Source organism: Budorcas taxicolor, chromosome 6, assembly GCF_023091745.1.
Source record: "Budorcas taxicolor isolate Tak-1 chromosome 6, Takin1.1, whole genome shotgun sequence".
Taxonomy (NCBI): domain Eukaryota; kingdom Metazoa; phylum Chordata; class Mammalia; order Artiodactyla; family Bovidae; genus Budorcas; species Budorcas taxicolor.
Window position 1 is genome coordinate 24,621,476 of NC_068915.1, and position 18,651 is coordinate 24,640,126.

At 39.3% G+C, this 18,651-nt stretch overlaps 1 protein-coding gene across 2 annotated transcripts in view; it reads left to right on the forward strand.

The window, feature by feature from the left end:
• EMCN (endomucin) overlaps nt 1-18,651 on the forward strand; it is a 128,896-nt gene that overhangs the window by 57,995 nt on the left and 52,250 nt on the right. For both annotated transcript variants that reach the window (XM_052642106.1, XM_052642104.1), the window contains exon 3: nt 13,178-13,288. In XM_052642106.1, the coding sequence (XP_052498066.1) occupies nt 13,178-13,288 (111 nt within the window). The remainder of the gene's footprint in view (nt 1-13,177; nt 13,289-18,651) is intronic.

Consider the following 18,651-nt stretch of genomic DNA (forward strand, 5'->3'; position numbering starts at 1 on the left):
TCCTCTGCCTTTTCTAAATCCAGCTTGAACGTCTGGAAATACTCAGTTCACATTCTGCTGAAGCCTGGCTTGGAGAATTTTGAGCATTACTTTGCTAGCATGTGAGATGAGTGAGTGCAATATGCGGTAGTTTGAGCATTTTTTGGTATTGCCTTTCTTTGGGATTGGAATGAAAACTGACCTTTTCCAGTCCTATGACCACTGCTGCATTTTCCAAATTTGCTGGCATATTGAGTGTGACACTTTCACAGCATCATCTTTTAGGACTTGAAATAGCTCAACTGGAATTCCATCACCTCCACTAGCTTTGTCTGTAGTGATGCTTCCTAAGGCCCACTTGACTACACATTCCAGGATATCTGGCTCTAGGTGAATGATCACATCATTGTGATTATCTGGGTCATGAAGATCTTTTTGTACAGTTCTGTGTATTCTTGCCACCTCTTCTTTTATCTTCTGCTTCTGCCTTGAGGAGATACCCCAGGTCCAAGGGCAAAGGAAATTCTCCAGCAAGATGGTAGGAGTGATGAAATCATGATTAGAATCAAACCCCATACCCACCAGAGATGCTCAGAGGGCTCAAACAAACATTGTGCACACCAGGACCCAGACCCCACAGAGACTGAGACAGAACTGTGTTTGAATGTCTCCCGCAGAGGTATGGGTCAGCAGTGGACTGTTGTGTGGGTTCTGGGTGCAGCAGACCTGGGTAGGGCATAAGCCCTCTTGGAGAAGGCCACCATTAACTCCACCATAGAACTGCCAGAACTTACACAAGACTGGGAAACAGATTCTTGGAGGGCACAAACCTTGTGTGCACCAGGATCCAGAAGAAAGGAGCAGTGACCCTACAAGAGACTGACCCAGACTTCCCCATGGGTTTCCAGGAGTCTCCAGTGGAGACGTGGGTCAGCAGTGGCTGGGGGCACTGACTGTAGCAATGCATTGATGGGACCTTTTGAAGGAGGACGCCATTATCTTCATTACCTCCACCATAGTTTGGCCCAAGGTAATAACAGGGAGGGAACACAGCCCACCCATCAAGAGAAAATTTGATTAAAGATTTATTGAGCATGGCCCCACCCATCAGAACAAGACCCAGTTTCCCCCACACTCAGTCTCTCCCTTCAGGAAGCTTCCATAAGCCTATCCTTCTCCATCAAAGGGCAGGCAGACTGAAAACCACAATCACAGAAAACTAATCAGTCTGATTACATGGACCATGGCCTTGCCTAACTCAGTGAAACTATGAGCCATGCCATGTAGGGCTACCAAAGATGGACAGCTCATGGTGGAGAGTTCTGACAAAACGTGATCCATTGGAGAAGGGAATGGCAAACCACTTCAGTATTCTTGCCTTGAGAACCTCATGAACAGTATGAAAAGGCAAAAAGATAGGACACTGAATGATGAACTCCCCAGGTTGGTAGGTGCCCAATATGCGACTGGAGATCAGTGGAGAAATAACTCCAGAAAGAATGAAGAGAGAGCCAAAGCAAAAAACAACACACGGTTGTGGATGTGACTGGTGATGGAAATAAAGTTCAATGCTTTAAAGAGCAATATTGCATAGGAATTTGGAATGTTAGATGAGAGCAAATTGGAAGCGGTCAAACAGGAGATGGCAAGAGTGAGCATCAACGTTTTAGGAATCAGTGAACTAAAATGGACTGGAATAGGTGAATTTAACTCAGATGACCATTTTATCTACCACTGTGGGCAAGAATCCCTTAGAAGAAGTGGAGTAGCCCTCATAATCAACAAAAGAGTCTGAAATGCAGTACTTGGATGCAACCTCAAAAACGACAGAATGATCTCTGTTCATTTCCAAGGCAAACCATTCCATATCACAGTAATCCGAGTCTATGCTCTGACCAGTAATGCTGAAGAAGCTAAAGTTGAACGGTTCTATGCAGACCTACAAGAACTGCTAGAACTAACACCCCCCCAAAAATGGCCTTTTCATTATAGGGGACTGGAATGCAAAAGTAGGAAGTCAAGAAATACCTGGGGTAACAGGTAAATTTGGCTTTGGAATACAGAATGAAGCAGGGCAAAGGATAATAGAGTTTTGCCAAGAGAATGCACTGGTCAGAGCAAACACCCTCTTCCAACAACACAGGAGAAGACTCTACACATGGACATCACCAGATGGTCAACACTGAAATCAGACTGATTATATTCTTTGCAGCCAAAGATGGAGAAGCTCTATACAGTCAGCAAAAACAAGACCGGGAGTTGACTGTGGCTCTGATCATGAACTCCTTATTGCCAAATTCAGACTTAAACTGAAGAAAGTAGGGAAAACCACTAGACCATTCAGGTATGACATAAATAAAATTCCTTATGATTATATAGTGTAAGTGAGAAATAGATTCAAGGGATTAGATCTGACAGACAGAGTGCCTGAAGAACTATGGACAGAGGTTCGTGACATTGTACAGGAGGCAGGGATCAAGACCACCCCAAAGAAAAAGAAGTGTAAAAAGGCAAAATGGTTGTCTGGAGAGGCCTTACAAATAGCTTTGTAAGGAAGAGAAGTGATAGGCAAAGGAGAAAATGAAAGATATATCCATTTGAGTACAGAGTTCCAAAGAATAGCAAGGAGAGATAAGAAAGCCTTCCTTAGTGATCAGTGCAAAGAAATAGAGGAAAACAATAGAATGGGAAAGACTAGAGATCTCTTCAAGAAAATTAGAGATATCAAGGGAACATTTCATGCAAAGATGGGCTCAATAAAGGACAGAAATGGTATGGACCTAACAGAAGCAGCAGATACTAAGAAGAGGTGGCAAGAATACACAGAACTATACAAATTTTACCCAGTATCTATAGAAAGATTTTCACCTTCAAATTAGACTTACTTTTATTTACTCCTTGACCAGTGAGATGAAATTGTAACTAATAATAATGTCATCTATCTTATCAAATTAAGAACTTCCAACAAGGAACCCACACAAATGCCTCATGTGTTAACACCGTCTCTAGTAACCCTCAGAGCTGAAGGTGACGGTGAGTAATGGCCATTTGTTTTGCCACCAGTTTTCTTTTATCGTTCATATGCTATAATATTCAGTATTCCATTCAGTGAGTTTTAGTATATTTACAAGCTTGTGTAATCACCTGGAACATTTTCATCACCCCTAAAAAAAAACTCTATATCTATCACAATCACACCCCATTCCACCCTTCCTTTAGTCCCTGGCAACCATTACCCTACTTTCTACTTTTACAGATTTACCTATTCTAGAAATTTCATATAAATGGAATCATGTAGCACATGATCTTTTGTGTCTGGCTTCTTTCACTTAGTATAATGTTCTTAGGTTCATCCGTGCTATAACATGTATCTGTAGTTCATACGTTTTTATGACTAATTAGATCCATTGTGTAAACAGATCACATTTTCCTTATTTATTAGTTGATGGACATTTGGGCTGTTTCTACATTTTAACCTATTGTAAATAATGATGCTAAGAACATTTATGTACATGTTTTTGTGTGATCATGTGTTTTCATTTCTCGGGTATTGTTCAAATTTAATAAACAAAACTTGAATATTTTAAATAGAGTTGATGGGCCAGAAGAGGGCCCTCTTCTGGGTCAATAGCAGAGCCCAATAGGAAGAATGACCCTCTTCTTTCCTGGCAATGACTCAATGAAGAGCCATACACTTTTGTTTACTATAGCCATTCCCACTTCTTTTTCCCCTCTATAAAACTGTTTTTTCCTTGCTGTGCGGTAACTTGCACGTGGCTCACCATGGTCACAGACTCTGAATTGCAGCTCTCTTCTGATCCCAAATAAATGCATCTTTGCTGGAGAAATATCTGGCAGTCCATTTGTTTCAGGTCAACAATGAACAGCTTGACGTGTAATTGTGGAGTCACATGGTAACACTACGTATAATTCTGAGGAACTGCTTTCCAGAGCAGCTGCCTTATATTAAGTCCTACCAGGAATGAATAAGGGTATCAGTTCTTCATTTTCTAGCCAATACTGGTGTCTCTCTTTTTTGTCATACCCGTTCTAGTGAGAGTGAAATGCTACCTCACTGTGGCCTTGATTCACACTTTCCTAAGGACTGATAATGTTGAGTATCTTAGATGCTCATGGACCATCTATATACCTTGTTTAGAGAAGTATCAGCTCTGTTTGATTCTTCACTATGTTTTCCAGCTCTTTATTAAACTTCTCACTGTGATTCACTCCCAAGTTCATTGAGCTTGTCATTCTTCTCCCAAGTCCATTGACCATCTTCATTATCATTACCTTGAGTTCTTTACAATGTAAATTACTTATCTCCACTTAATATCTTTAGTTGTGGAAAATCTTTTATACTAGTCATTCAGAGATAGTGTCTCTATAAATAGTTGTAATTTCACTATGCATGTAGACAGAGGTGAGCTCAGGACCTTCCTAATCCATCATCTTGTTCACACCTTAGGTTGTATTATCATTTTTAAAGATTATTTTAAAATTATTATTTAAACAGAATGAGTTTCAGAGAGGTTAAATGACTTAACACAAAAGTGCAAATTCATAATAACAATTTGCAATTTGAAAGTTAGCCTTTTAATTTCAAATTTTTTTCTCCATTGAACTAATTCATAATCAAATATTATATGATGAATAAGTATTATTATTTTAACCTCAACTGTTACACTTGGATATTAAATAATGAGCCTTTCAGGTATTAACTGCTTATATAGCATACTTTTCTTACAACACAAAATAGTCACACAATTTTATAACTTTTTACCTTTCTTTTCTGTTTTCGTACATGTTCTGATTCTTTCCATGCTTATAGGATTCTTTTCCATTTGGGTGAGATTTCCAACCTACTATGAATGGTTATTTATTTTAGGTTGCTTCTTTAAGTGGATAACATGTATACACATACATAAATACACACAACAAACTTATTAGAATTGTGTTTCTAAAAGGACAAATAAGTCCAAGTAAAAGGTGATATCTCTGGGCATTGTGTAGAAATAGTATTAGCATATCAATTTCATAATAATGAAAGATCTTATTATTTCTGCCTACTCTGATCTTGTTCATCTTACTTTTAGTGTGGACAGACAAGGTCTGATTTTAGGACCCTCATTACTAAGGCAATAGTTGTCTAAAATTGTTTGTAATTAGCAGAAACATTTCCTCATAAAATCTTTTGAGGAAGTCCAAAATGTGAATATATCAAACAAATAGAAGTTGAGCTGCTGAGTTTGAAGCCGTGCAGTGGTGGTAAGTTCAGAGTGGACTGCTGGCTGTTTCTCTCTCTTAGCATCAAAGACAGCCTGCAAGGCTTCCCTACAGAGGCCTTCAGGCTTTAGTGGTACAGTAAAAATTTACTGAGGTAGCCATTATTTTGTTTACTTAAATTCTATTTATAGTAAAATAAAAAATGAATGTGTTCTACAACTGGAAAGCAAAGCAACTCTTTTTCACCCATCACCTGACCTGGGAATGACCTCATTGATAATCATGAATTAGAGTTTTCAAAAGGGGCAGCTCAAGTGTTGAGAAATTTTTAATGTCCTCACAAATATGATTGCTGACTTTTCATATGTAACACCTTATGAGTAAATAAGATCAATAAATATGAAAAAACAAAGAAGAAACTCCTATCAGTATTTGCTATGGCTCTAAGAAACACTGTTAAAATAGAGTTTAAGGAAATAGAAAGTCAACATCCATTTATCAGCGGTCTCTAAGAAAGAACAAAGAGATTAGAAAATTATGACATTGCTCCAAGGTCACCAATGTCTCAGCCCACTTGATTTGGGTGGTGTGCTGTGTGTGCTTAGTTACTCAGTTGTGTCCGACTCTTTGCAACCCCACGGACTATAGCCCGCCAGGCTCTCCTGTCCATGGAATTCTCCAGGCAAGAGTACTGGAGTGGGTTGCCACGCCCTCCTCCAGGGGATCTTCCCAACCCAGGGATCCAATCCAGGTCTCCCTCATTACAGGAGGGAGGATTCTTTACCATCTGAGCCACCAAGGAAGCATACAATGCAAAAAGCCACTCTAAGTACAGATATAAGTTTATTCCTGACCTAGGATCAGTCTCAAGTTCCTATAAGCACTTACCTTGGGAAATTGGATTAGAGAATAGAGAGATCTAGAGACACCTAAACACCCCCATGAGGCCAGCCCTAAGCAACAGGGAGCTCTCAGCCGTCTGCTCAGCCTACTTTTCTAGGGCTACTGTAGGTGGTACTTGATGGTTTGGCAAGAGACGTGCTAAGCACACCATTCCAATAGACCCTTAATGCCTCCCTTAGTCCAGCCTGTAAATAATATAGACAAGAAAAAGGAAATATAATATTTACATAAAAATAGATGTTCTCCTCTTCCTATATTCCCCTGGAAGCTTTATACATCGCTTCCTTGCCACCATTCTGTGCTTCTCTGGAATCTTTGGGGACCTGTCAGAGTCTGGTTTCATTATCTGAGTTCCTCTTCCTTTGGTGTGGGTACTGGAGGACATGTTACCATCTTAGGGTTTTACAGTGTACAATAATATTTATAAAAATTCTTGGTAATCCAAAGACATTCATTTGATGTTTTTTAAAAAGATTTATGCAGCTCCTAGTAGTTTGACTATGGAAGCATTTTTTAACATACACAAAACATACCAGAGTACTAGTATTCTATAACATATGTTTCAATAAATGTTAACTGTCAAAAATTCACTGATCCCATATTCTATTTCTGAAGACAATGTGACCACACAAAAGATTTTGTTATGTGCATTGGATACTGTAAGTCAAATTATGTAATTTCAAAGGAATAAAGCTGCTTAATCCCCTTCCCTGAACAAGTTAACTTGATAAATCCTCTCTCTAAAGTCAGTCTGCTATAAACACACCTTAAATTCCTAATGTAATTAATGTCCATATTTATTGTTTACTCCACCAGATTTAATCTCCAAAAACATACAAAATGGATCTCACATTGATAATACCAACACAGACTATAAAACAGCCCATATTCCTCACACTCATTCTACTTAGTTCTAGTCAGTGGTCTAACATAAGACTCTGGTTGGAGTCAAAGTCTCTTCTCTACACTTACCCTCTAGTACTGATAAGACTTTCTCAAGTATCTGTCCATGCATTCCACCTATTGTTGCTGTTGTTCAGTTGCTAAGTCATCTCTGACTCTTTGTAACCCCACGGAATGCAGCACGCCAGGCTTCTCTGTCCTCCACTATCTCCTTGAGTTTGCTCAAACTCATGTGCATTGAGACAATAATGCCATCTAACCATCTCACCCTCTGTCGTCCCCTTCCCTTCCTCCCCTCAACCTTTCCCAACATCAAGATCTTTTCCAATGAGATGGCTCTTCGCATCAGGTGGCCAAAGTTTGGAGCTTAAGCTTCAGCAACAGTTCTCCAGTGAATATTCAGGGTTGATTTCATTTAGGATTAACTGGTTTGATCATGCTGTCCAAGGGACTCTCGAGAATCTTCTCTGGCACCACAATTTAAAAACATCGATTTCTTGGCTCTTGGTCTTCTTTACAGTCCAACTTTCACAGTCGTACATGACTACTGGGAAAACCATAGCTTTCACTATACGGATCTTTGTCGTCAAAGTGATGTCTCTGCTTTTTAATATTCTGTCTAGGTTTGTTATAGTTTTCCTTCCAAGAAGCAAGCATTTTTAAAATTGCATGGCTTCAGTCACCATCTGCAGTGATTTTGGAACCCAAGAAAATGAAATCTGTCACTGCTTCCACTTCTCCCCCTTCTATTTGCCATGAAGTGGTGGGACCAGAGGCTATATTCTTCCTTTTTGAAAGCTGAGTTTTAAGCCGGTTTTTTTCATTCTCCTCCTTCCCTCTCATCAAGGGGTCCTTTAGCTTCTCCTTGTTTTCTGTCATTAGAGTTATATCATATGCATATCTGAGGTTATTGGCATTTCTCCCAGAAGTCTTGACTCCAGCTTGTGATTCATCCAGCCTGGCATTTCTAATGATGTACTCTGTATATAAGTTAAATAAGCAGGGTGACAATATGCAACCTTGATCTATTCCTTTCCCAATTTGGAACCAGTTTGTTGTTCCATGTCTGGTTCTAACTGTTGCTTCTTGACTTCATACAGGTTTCTCAGGAGACGGATAAGGTGGTCTGGTATTCCCATCTCTTTAAGAGTTTTCCAGTTTGTTGTGACAGACACAGTCAAAAGGCTTTATCATAGTCAATGAAGTAGAAGTAGCTGTTTTTCTGGAATTCCCTTGCTTTCTCCATCTCCATGATCCAGCAGATGTTGGCAATTTGATCTCTGATTCCTCTCCTTTTACTAAACCCAACTTGTACATTTGGAAGTTCTTGGTTCTCGTACTGTCGAAGCCTAGCTTGAGCATGAATTTACAAGCATAAGAAATGAGTTCAGTTGTATAGTAGTTTAGACATTCTTTGGAATTTCCCTACTTTGGGATTGGAATGAAAACGGACCTATGGCCACTGCTGAGCTTTCCAAATTTGCTGACATATTGAGTGCAGCACTTTAATAGCATCATCTTTTAGGATTTGAAATAGCTCAGCTAGAATTCCATCACCTCCACTAGCTTTGTTTGTAGTGATGCTTCCTAAGACCCATTTGACTTCAGACTCCAGGATATCTGGCTCTAGGTGAGTGATCACACCATCATGGTTATCTGGGTCATTAAGATCTTTTTTGTATAGTTCCTTTGTGTTCTTGCCACCTATTAATCTATTCTGCCTCTGTTAGGTCCATATCATTTCTTTCCTTATTCATGTCCATCCACGCATGATTGTTCCTTTCATGTCTCCAATTTTCTTGAAGAGATCTCTAGTCTTTCCCATTCTATTGTTTTCCTCTATTTCTTTGCATTATTCGTTTATGAAGGCCTTATCTCTCCTTGCTTTTCCCTAGAAATCTGCATTCAGTTGAGTATACCTTTCCCTTTCTCCTTTGCTTTTCACTGTCTTCTTCCTCAGCTATTCGTAAGGCCTCCTCAGACAACCACTCTTCCTTCTTGCATCTCTTTTTCTTGGAGATGGTTATGGTCACGACCTCCTGTACAATGTTATGAACCTCTGTCCATGGTTCTCCAGGCACTCTATCTACCAGATTTAATCCCTTGAATCTATTTGTCACTTTCATTGTATAATTGTAAGGGATTTGATTAGGTGGCTGATTTGATGAGTGGCTTTCCCTACTTTCTTCATCTGAAGTCTGAATTTTGCAATAACGAGCTCATGATCTGAGCCACTGTCAGCTCCCGGTCTTGTTTTTGCTGACTGTATAGAGCTTCTTCATCTTTGGCTGCAAAGAATATAATCAGTCTGATTTCGATGTTGACCTTCTGGTGATGTCCATGTGTAGAGTCATCTCTTGTGCTGTTGGAAGAGGGTGTTTGCTGTGACCAGTGTGTTCTCTTGGCAAAACTCTGCTAGCCTTTGCTCTGCTTCATTTTGTACTCCAAGGCCAAACTTGCCTGCTATTACAGGTTATCTCTTGACTTCCTACTCTTGCATTCTGATCCCCTGTGATGAAAGGGACATCTTTTTCTGGTGTTAGTTCTAGACAGCCTTGTAGGTTTTCATAGAACCATTCAATTTCAGCTTCTTTGGCATTAGTGATTGGTGAATAGACTTTGATTACTGTGATGTTGAATGTTTTGCCTTGGAAATGAACTGAGATCATGCTGTTGTGTTTGAGATTGCACCCGAGTACTGAATTTCAGATTCTTTTGTTGACTATGAGGGCTACTCCATTTCTTATAAGGGATTCTTGCCCACAGTAGTAGATATAGTGGTAATTCTCTCAAGTAAAATTTTTGGCATTGTAGCCCAGCTATTCCATTTTCTGCTCTTCTCTTTGTATTTTTATAAACTGGTAGCCCCTCTCATCTTTCTTAGCTACATATTCTTCCCCCCCCCCCCCCCCCATCACCAAGACTATTGAATCTGCTTCATATTAGAGAATTTTTTAACCCATTAAGATAGCTTTTTCATGATTTCCAATTTTAGCTTAGGAGAAGAAATCTCTGAAGATTTATGAAGAACTCCTGTTCTGATGTTTTTCAAGCATCTTTTCTTGTAGTTCCAGTGAAAAGCAAAATCTTTATCCCCATGTTCCTCCATCCTCAAGTATTGAGTTTCTGTACCTTTCTACTTCTACGCTATTGCAAAGATCAATTTCTGCTTTCCTGCTATAGGAATAAGACATTTCTTTACTTCCTCAAATATTTCCCTCTCAATTTAATACTTCAAGATTCTCCTGAAGTTTGTGCCCATTTTCACTCATTCTTTCTCATATTCAGCATTAATCCTTAGCCTATGTTCAAATTTTTTCACTTTCTTTGACATATCAATTCCTAAAGCCTTTTTTGTCAGAAGACACAGTTACCAATCATCTGTAAGGTCTTTCTACAAACTGTCAGCTTCTCCAGCATGAATCTCTCATGTGTCCTAAGAATTTGCTGTACACTGTAGATGCTTAATGCCACAGAATGAAACCTGATTGGCCCTTCTGGAAGGTACCCACAATTCAGGCTTCCAGACCTCTTTGTGATAAAAATCTATTAAACTGCAACTCCAGCCAACACCATATCTAGCTAACACTAACAAGAGTCCTGTGCTGGACTTTGAAAAGCCTGGAGGTCATCGATCATTTTGTTTTATAATATTAGTGCAAATATAGATGATTTAAAATATCCCAATGCTATTTTTGAAAACTCAGCTTATTTTTCTTTGTTTCTTTGTTGTTAAATTTCCTTCCCCCACTCCCCAAAATGAACTAAATATAATTAAAAAGTTTATTCTATTCACTTCCTATCATCTCTTTCTTCCTAGCTACCCAATCCACCTGAAAATTCTCTCCTAGGCAGCATGAGAACCATGGTACCATTTTCAACTACTACTACTACCTTACCATCCCTTTCTAGGGTAGCTGAGAACTAGTTTCACATCGGGAAAAATTTGGCTTGCTCCTGTTATGTGACCGTGGGGAAATTCTATAACTTTTCTGAGTCATACATAAAATTATCATCATCAGGTCACTTCAATCGCTCAGTCGTGTCCGACTCTTTGCGACCCCATGAATCGCAGCACGCCAGGCCTCCCTGTCCATCACCATCTCCCAGAGTTCACTCAGACCCATGTCCATCGAGTCCGTGATGCCATCCAGCCATCTCATCCTCTGTTGTCCCCTTCTCCTCCTGCCCCCAATCCCTCCCAGCATCAGAGTCTTTTCCAATGAGTCAACTCTTCTCATGAGGTGGCCAAAGTACCGGAGCTTCAGCTTCAGCATCATTCCTTCCAAAGAAATCCCAGGGCTGATCTCCTTCACAATGGACTGGTTGGATCTCCTTGCAGTCCAAGGGACTCTCAAGAGTCTTCTCCAACACCACAGTTTCAAAAGCATCAATTCTTCGGTGCTCAGCCTTCTTCACAGTCCAACTCTCACATCCATACATGACCACAGGAAAAACCAAAGCCTTGACTAGATGGACCTTAGTTGGCAAAGTAATGTCTCTGCTTTTGAATATGCTATCTAGGTTGGTCATAACTTTTCTTCCAAGGAGTAAGCGTCTTTTAATTTCATGGCTGCAATCACCATCTGCAGTGATTTTGGAGCCCAGAAAAATAAAGTCTGACACTGTTTCCACTGTTTCCCCATCTCTTTCCCATGAAGTGATGGGACCAGATGCCATGATCTTCGTTTTCTGAATGTTGAACTTTAGGCCAACTTTTTCGCTCTCCTCTTTCACTTTCATCAAGAGGCTTTTTAGTTCCTCTTCACTTTCTGCCATAAGGGTGGTGTCATCTGCATATCTGAGGTGATTGATATTTCTCCCGGCAATCTTGATTCCAACTTGTGTTTCTTCCAGTCCAGCGTTTCTCATGATGTATTCTGCATAGAAGTTAAATAAACAGGGTGACAATATACAGCCTTGACGTACTCCTTTTCCTATTTGGAACCAGTCTGTTGTTCCATGTCCAGTTCTAACTGTTGCTTCCTGACCTGCATACAGATTTCTCAAGAGGCAGGTCAGGTGGTCTGGTATTCCCATCTCTTTCAGAATTTTCCACACTTTATTGTGATCCACACAGTCGAAGGCTTTGGCATAGTCAATAAAGCAGAAATAGATGTTTTTCTGAAACTCTCTTGCTTTTTCCATGATCCAGCAGATGTTGGCAATTTGATCTCTGGTTCCTCTGCCTTTTCTAAAACCAGCTTGAGCATCAGGGAGTTCAGGGTTCACGTATTGCTGAAGTCTGGCTTGGAGAATTTTGAGCATTACTTTACTAGCATGTGAGATGAGTGCTATTGTGCGGTAGTTTGAGCATTCTTTGGCATTGCCTTTCTTTGGGATTGGAATGAACACTGACCTTTTCCAGTCCTGTGGCCACTGCTGAGTTTTCCAAATTTGCTGGCATATTGAGTGCAGCCCTTTCACAGCATCATCTTTCAGGAGTTGAAGAGCTCAACTGGAATTCCACCACCTCCACTAGCTTTGTTCGTAGTGATGCTTTCTAAGGCCCACTTGACTTCACCTTCCAAGATGTCTGGCTCTAGATTAGTGATCACATCATCATGATTATCTGGGTTGTGAAGATCTTTTTTGTACAGTTCTTCTGTGTATTCTTGCCACCTCTTCTTAATATCTTCTGCTTCTGTTAGGTCCAGACCATTTCTGTCCTTTATCGAGCCCATCTTTGCATGAAATGTTCCCTTGGTATCTCTAATTTTCTTGAAGAGATCTCTAGTCTTTCCCATTCTGTTTTTTTCCTCTATTTCTTTGCATTGATCACTGAAGAAGGCTTTCTTATCTCTTCTTGCTATTCTTTGGAACTCTGCATTCAGATGCTTATATCTTTCCTTTTCTCCTTTGCTTTTTGCCTCTCTTCTTTTCACAGCTATGATCATAGTTACTACTTAATTCATAAAATTACTTGTGATCAAATGAAATAACCTGTATCAGACAAATAGGAGAGTCTAATCTCCCTTCACTTTAAAAAATGCAATTAACTGACTCACCAAAAGGTAGATACCAAAAAACTGAATTTCTATACCTTGATCAGAAGACTTTAAGTAGCTAATCTTCAAGCTGTAACTGGATGTTTATATTAATATTAATGATACAGTCTAGTATTGATTACACCCCTGATGACTACTCATTCTTTTTTCATAATTAGGAACTAGCACCAAAAACATCATGGAGACCAAGTTGAGTACTACAGAAGCAACAGTGATGAGTCAATCACTTTCAAGTGCTGTTTCTACATCACAAAGCTCTGACTCCAAGAGTAAGTACAAGAATCTGTGCTGAAATGTTCAGTTCAGTTGCTCAGTCGTGTCCGACTCTTTGTGACTCCATGAACCACAACACGCCAGGCCTCCCTGTCCATCACCAACCCACAGAGTCCACCCAAACCCATGTCCATTGAGTCAGTGATGCCATCCAACCATCTCATCCTCTGTCGTCCCCTTCTCCTCCTGCCCTCAATCTTTCCCAGCATCAGCGTCTTTTCCAATGAGTCAGCTCTTCACATTAAGTGGCCAAAGTACTGGAGTTTCAGCTTCAACATCAGTCCTTCCAATGAACACCCAGGACTGATCTCCTTTAGGATGGACTGGTTGGATCTCCTTGCAGTCCAAGGGACTCTCAAAAGTCTTCTCCAACACCACAGTTCAAAAGCATCAATTCTTCGGCACTCAGCTTTCTTTATAGTCCAACTCTCACATCCATACATGACTACTGGAAAAACCATAGCCTTGACTAGACGGACCTGTGTGGACAAAGTAATGTCTCTGTTTTTTAATATGCTATCTATGTTGGTCATAACTTTCCTTCCAAGGAGTAAACGTCTCTTAATTTAATGTCTGCAATCACCATCTGCAGTGATTTTGGAGCCTAAAAAAATAAAGTCTGCCACTGTTTCCACTTGTTTCCCCATCTATTTGCGATGAAGTGATTGGATTGGATGCCATGATCTTAGTTTTCTGAATGGTGAGCTTTAAGTCAACTTTTTCACTGCACTGAAATGTTAAACTAGTATATTGGATAGAACAAAACTCAGAAAGTTTTCCAGCCCACACTTAAAAAAGAACCTTGTCTCACTTATATTCTCCCCTTGTTGTCATTGCTATTGTTTAGTTGCTAAGTGGTGTCCAACTCTTTTGTGACCCCATGGACTGTGGCCAATCAGGTTCCTCTCTCCATGGGATTTCCCAGGCAAGAATACTGGAGAAGTTTGCCATTTCCTTCTTCAGGGAATAATCCTGACCTAGGGGTCAAACCCACATCTGTTGCACTGGCAGGCGGGTTCCTTACCACTGAGCCACCAGGAAAGCCTGTGTTCTCTCCTAATCTCTACAAATAGGACAACGATTTGGCAACTTTGCTTTGTATAGTGACACTCTATCCCTCCATAGCTACAAACAAGTGGATGCCAACGAGGATCAGTTCAAGCCTGGGTGATAATCTATGATATCACCTACACTAAAAGGTAAGATTGGCCAAAGCATCAGAAAACTTTGATGAAATAGGAAAAAAATTAGAAAGGAACAAATTGTTAAAACTGATTCAAGAAGGTAGGAAGACTGAAAAGACCTAAAACAATTTAAGATTCTGCATTAAAAATTTAAATAAAGAAAGTTCCAAGCAGAATGGCAAAAATTCTGAATTCTATAAAAATATTCTCAGAAGTAATACTAATTTTTATCAAACTCTTTTGTGACATAAGGGAAACTTTGCACAAATAATTATCTAAGGCCAGTATTACCATAACACCAAAAATAGAAAAGAATGAAAAGAAAATGCAAACAAAATTATAGACCAATATCCTTCATGAACATAGACACAATACAATATTAGAAAAAATCAGTAACATATGAAAAGAGATAAAAACATGAACAAATAGGATTCACTTAGGAATGCAAAGTTGGTTTAAGATTGAAAATCAAGTAATGTAATATACCATCTTAGTAGAATCAACAAATGCATAAAAAGCATTTGACGAAATAAGGTTCCCACTCATTTAAAACTCTCGATTAATTAGAAATAAGTAAAACTTCCTCAAACTGATCAAGGATATCTATGAAAAATATACAGTAAATGTTTTACTTAATAATGAAAGACTGAATACTTTTCTATTAAAATCTGAAACACAACAAAGATGTCTACTCTCACCAGTACTATTCAAAATTATAACTACATTAAGATTATAAATAGAGATAGAAACTTTCATCCAGATTGGAAAGGAAGAAATAAAAGTGTTTTTCTCAGCAAACTACATCATTATCTATATAGAAAACCTGAAGATTTCACAATAAATCTACCAGAACTAATAAAGAATATTCTATACCATTCATACTATATTCTATACCACAGGAAATAATTCCATTCATAGTAACTTCAGAAAGAATAAAATATTTAAGAGTAAATTTAACAATAGAAATGCAATATTTGTACACTAGACTAGAAAACACTTCTCTGAGAAATTAAATATCTAAATGGAAAAACTTCTGAGCTGGTGAACATGTGAACATTTGTTCACAGGAGAGGACATGGAAGCATCACGTCCTTTCCCCATACCTTGCCCTGTGCCTCTTTCATCTGCCTGTTCCTGAGTATAGCCTTTTATAATTAGTGTTCTAATGAGGTAACTGAAAGTGAATCATCAAGAAAGATTGTTTCCATCAGTAGGGCTAGTGGATACCAGAATTAACAACTTAGCATATCTGATTCCTTGCCCTGTGTTCTTTTCTTTATTCCATGCTGCTAGCTCCTTAGGTTTTTTGTTGTAGGTCAGATAGTCACATGAGCAGAACTGAACTAAGGAAGGCTAGTCAGTGATACCTAGCACATCATCTGGAGGGGCTCTAGTGGGTTCTTGCTTGCGAAGTCACTTCAGTCATGTCCGACTCTGTGTGACCCCATAGACGGCAGCCCACTCTCTAAAATGGACATATGATGGGATCAATTTCCAGGCAAGGGAGCAAAAGGACTAAGGGACCCCCAAAACCTTCTGATCTCAATCTCTGAATATTCACACTGTGGAGTCTGGCATCAGAGCACATCCGGGAAACATGGCACATATGAGCCAGCAGGCCAGACATAGCAGGACAGGGAGGGGAAGGCAACTTGTGTGCTTTTAATGTGATGCACACATGATTTAAATAATTCATTTATTTTAGCATTATGTGAAAAGATCACTTGTTAGTTTTCGTGATTTAGACAAGCCCACTAAGCATCAAAATAGAAAATTTTTCATTAGTACAATTACATCTGGTGCTTGAGCAAAGACATCAGATTGTGAAACATTACTGCCAGTGTGGAAGTGCTAATGAGATGGAAAAGTGGCGTCATTTTGATTCTGACTTTAGCCACACAAAGCCATTTCCAAGGTTCAAAAGAAAGAAGAAATTGTGGTGAGGGTGTGTAAAATGTGATTTCAGTTGCTGCTGTATGTTTAAAAATTTTTAAAAGCTCGTGATATGTGTTTTGAACATTTTCTTGTTTTATACCGTAATAATCTACCATCTGGAGAAGGCAGTGGCACCCCACTCCAGTACTCTTGCCTGGAGAATCCCAGGGACAGGGGAGCCTGGTGAGCTGCAGTCCATGGGGACCCTAAGAGTCAGACACGACTTCACTTTTCACTTTTCACTTTTCACTTTCATACACTGGAGAAGGAAATGGCAACCCACTCCAGCGTTCTTGCCTGGAGAATCCCAGGGACAGGGGAGCCTGGTGAGCTGCCATCTATAGGGTCGCACAGAGTCAGACACTACTGAAGCGACTTAGCAGCAGCAGCAATCTACCATCAAATTTCAAAACAAATATATTTATTTCTAAGTGTATAACCGTCAACAAAGACAGAAATAGAAAATAATTAAATACAAACAGAAGACACTTTACCTAACCATATGTGAATTGTTAATAAAGCACACAAAAAGATGCAGAAAGAATCCAAGTTCTTTAAACAACATAGTCTTAACTGCACACCCTCCCCAGAAGAGTGGATAAAGAGAGGGAGAGAAAAGGAAAACACTGAAAAGAAACCCTGAAATTCACTTGATGAGTTTGTTTTATTGAAATGAATATATTAGCTCTAAATACTAGGTACAAGTGAAAAAACAGATAAATGTGTTCTCAAGGTGAAAAGGGGAGATACAAATACAGAATGGGGGAAGGAAAGTTAAACACTGCACTATCAGATTGAAACTTCAGACATCAGCATAAATTCATGATTAAAATACAAATATGTATGTAAAATTGCAAAGTATAAAAGAAATAGACATTACATGTTCATAGTTTAGAAGACTTGATGTTTTAAGATGGCAATTCTTCTCAAGTTGATCAGTAACTGATAAAATAGTCAATGCAATTCCCATTAGAATACCAGAAAGTTTTTTTTCCTAGAAATTGATAAGCAAATCCTAAAATATATATGGGCTTCCCTAATAGCCCAGTTGGTAGAGACTCTGTCTGCAATACAGGAGACCCCAGTTTGATTCCTGGGTTGGGAAGATCCACTGGAGAAAGGATAGGCTACCCACTTCAGTATTCTTGGGCTTCCCTTGTGGCTCAGCTGGTAAAGAATCAGCCTGCAACGTGGGAGACCTGGGTTCGATCCCTGGGTTGGAAAGATCCCCTGGAGAAGGGAAAGGCTACCCACTCCAGTATTCTGGCCTAAAGAATTCTGTGAACTGTATAGTCCATGGGGTCGCAAAAGTCGGACACAACTGAGCAACTTTCACCTTCACTTTCAAAATATATATGGAAATGAAAGTGACCTAGAATAGCCAAAACACTTTCGAAAGAGAGCAATGTTGGAAGACTCAACCACCCCCAAATTCAAAACTTACTCTAAAGCTATAGTAATCAAAACAGGATATGGAGTTAATGAGTGTTAAGAGTAGCGTTATTCGTAACTGTCAAATGCTGAAACAACTCAAATGTCCATTAATTGGTGAAATAGAATATCTCATTGGATTTTCCATTTGAAATGCATTTGGAATGTTCCAAAACATGGGATATCCATAAAAGACAATACCGTTCAACAGTGTGAAGATACAAAATACTGATGCATGCTGTAACAGCATGAATCTCAAATACATTATGCAGTGAAAGAAGCCTTTCACAAAATCCAACATATACAATTCCATTTCTAGGAAATATCCAGGATATTTTTTATAGGGACAGAAATCATATACGTGGTTGCCTACACCCAGGGACCAGCCTGGGGACTGACTGCAGAAAGGCTCAAGAAAGTTTTTTATATTGAAGAAAATGTTCTAAAACTGGATTATAGTGATGGTTCAATGACTCCATAAATTTACAAAATATTATTGGGTTGTATACTTACAATGAGTGGATTAAGTGGTGAGTTTTCAGATAAATATTCATTTAAGAACAAAAAGAAAATGTTGACCTAAGCCAATCAAATTTCCTTCCTGGGTAATCTGAACTGAACTAGAAAACCCAAACAAACCAAGAAGCGGGGGTGGGGTGGGGTGGGGGGGAACAGAAGTAGCACAGGGTTAGTAGAGAATCTGAGATGGCCATGGTGATTTGTGCACTTGCCTCTGGCTTCAGGAGGCTTGAGATGGCAGAGTCAGTAGAGAAGGCTACTGACTATAGAGAGACTCTATGGGGAAATGG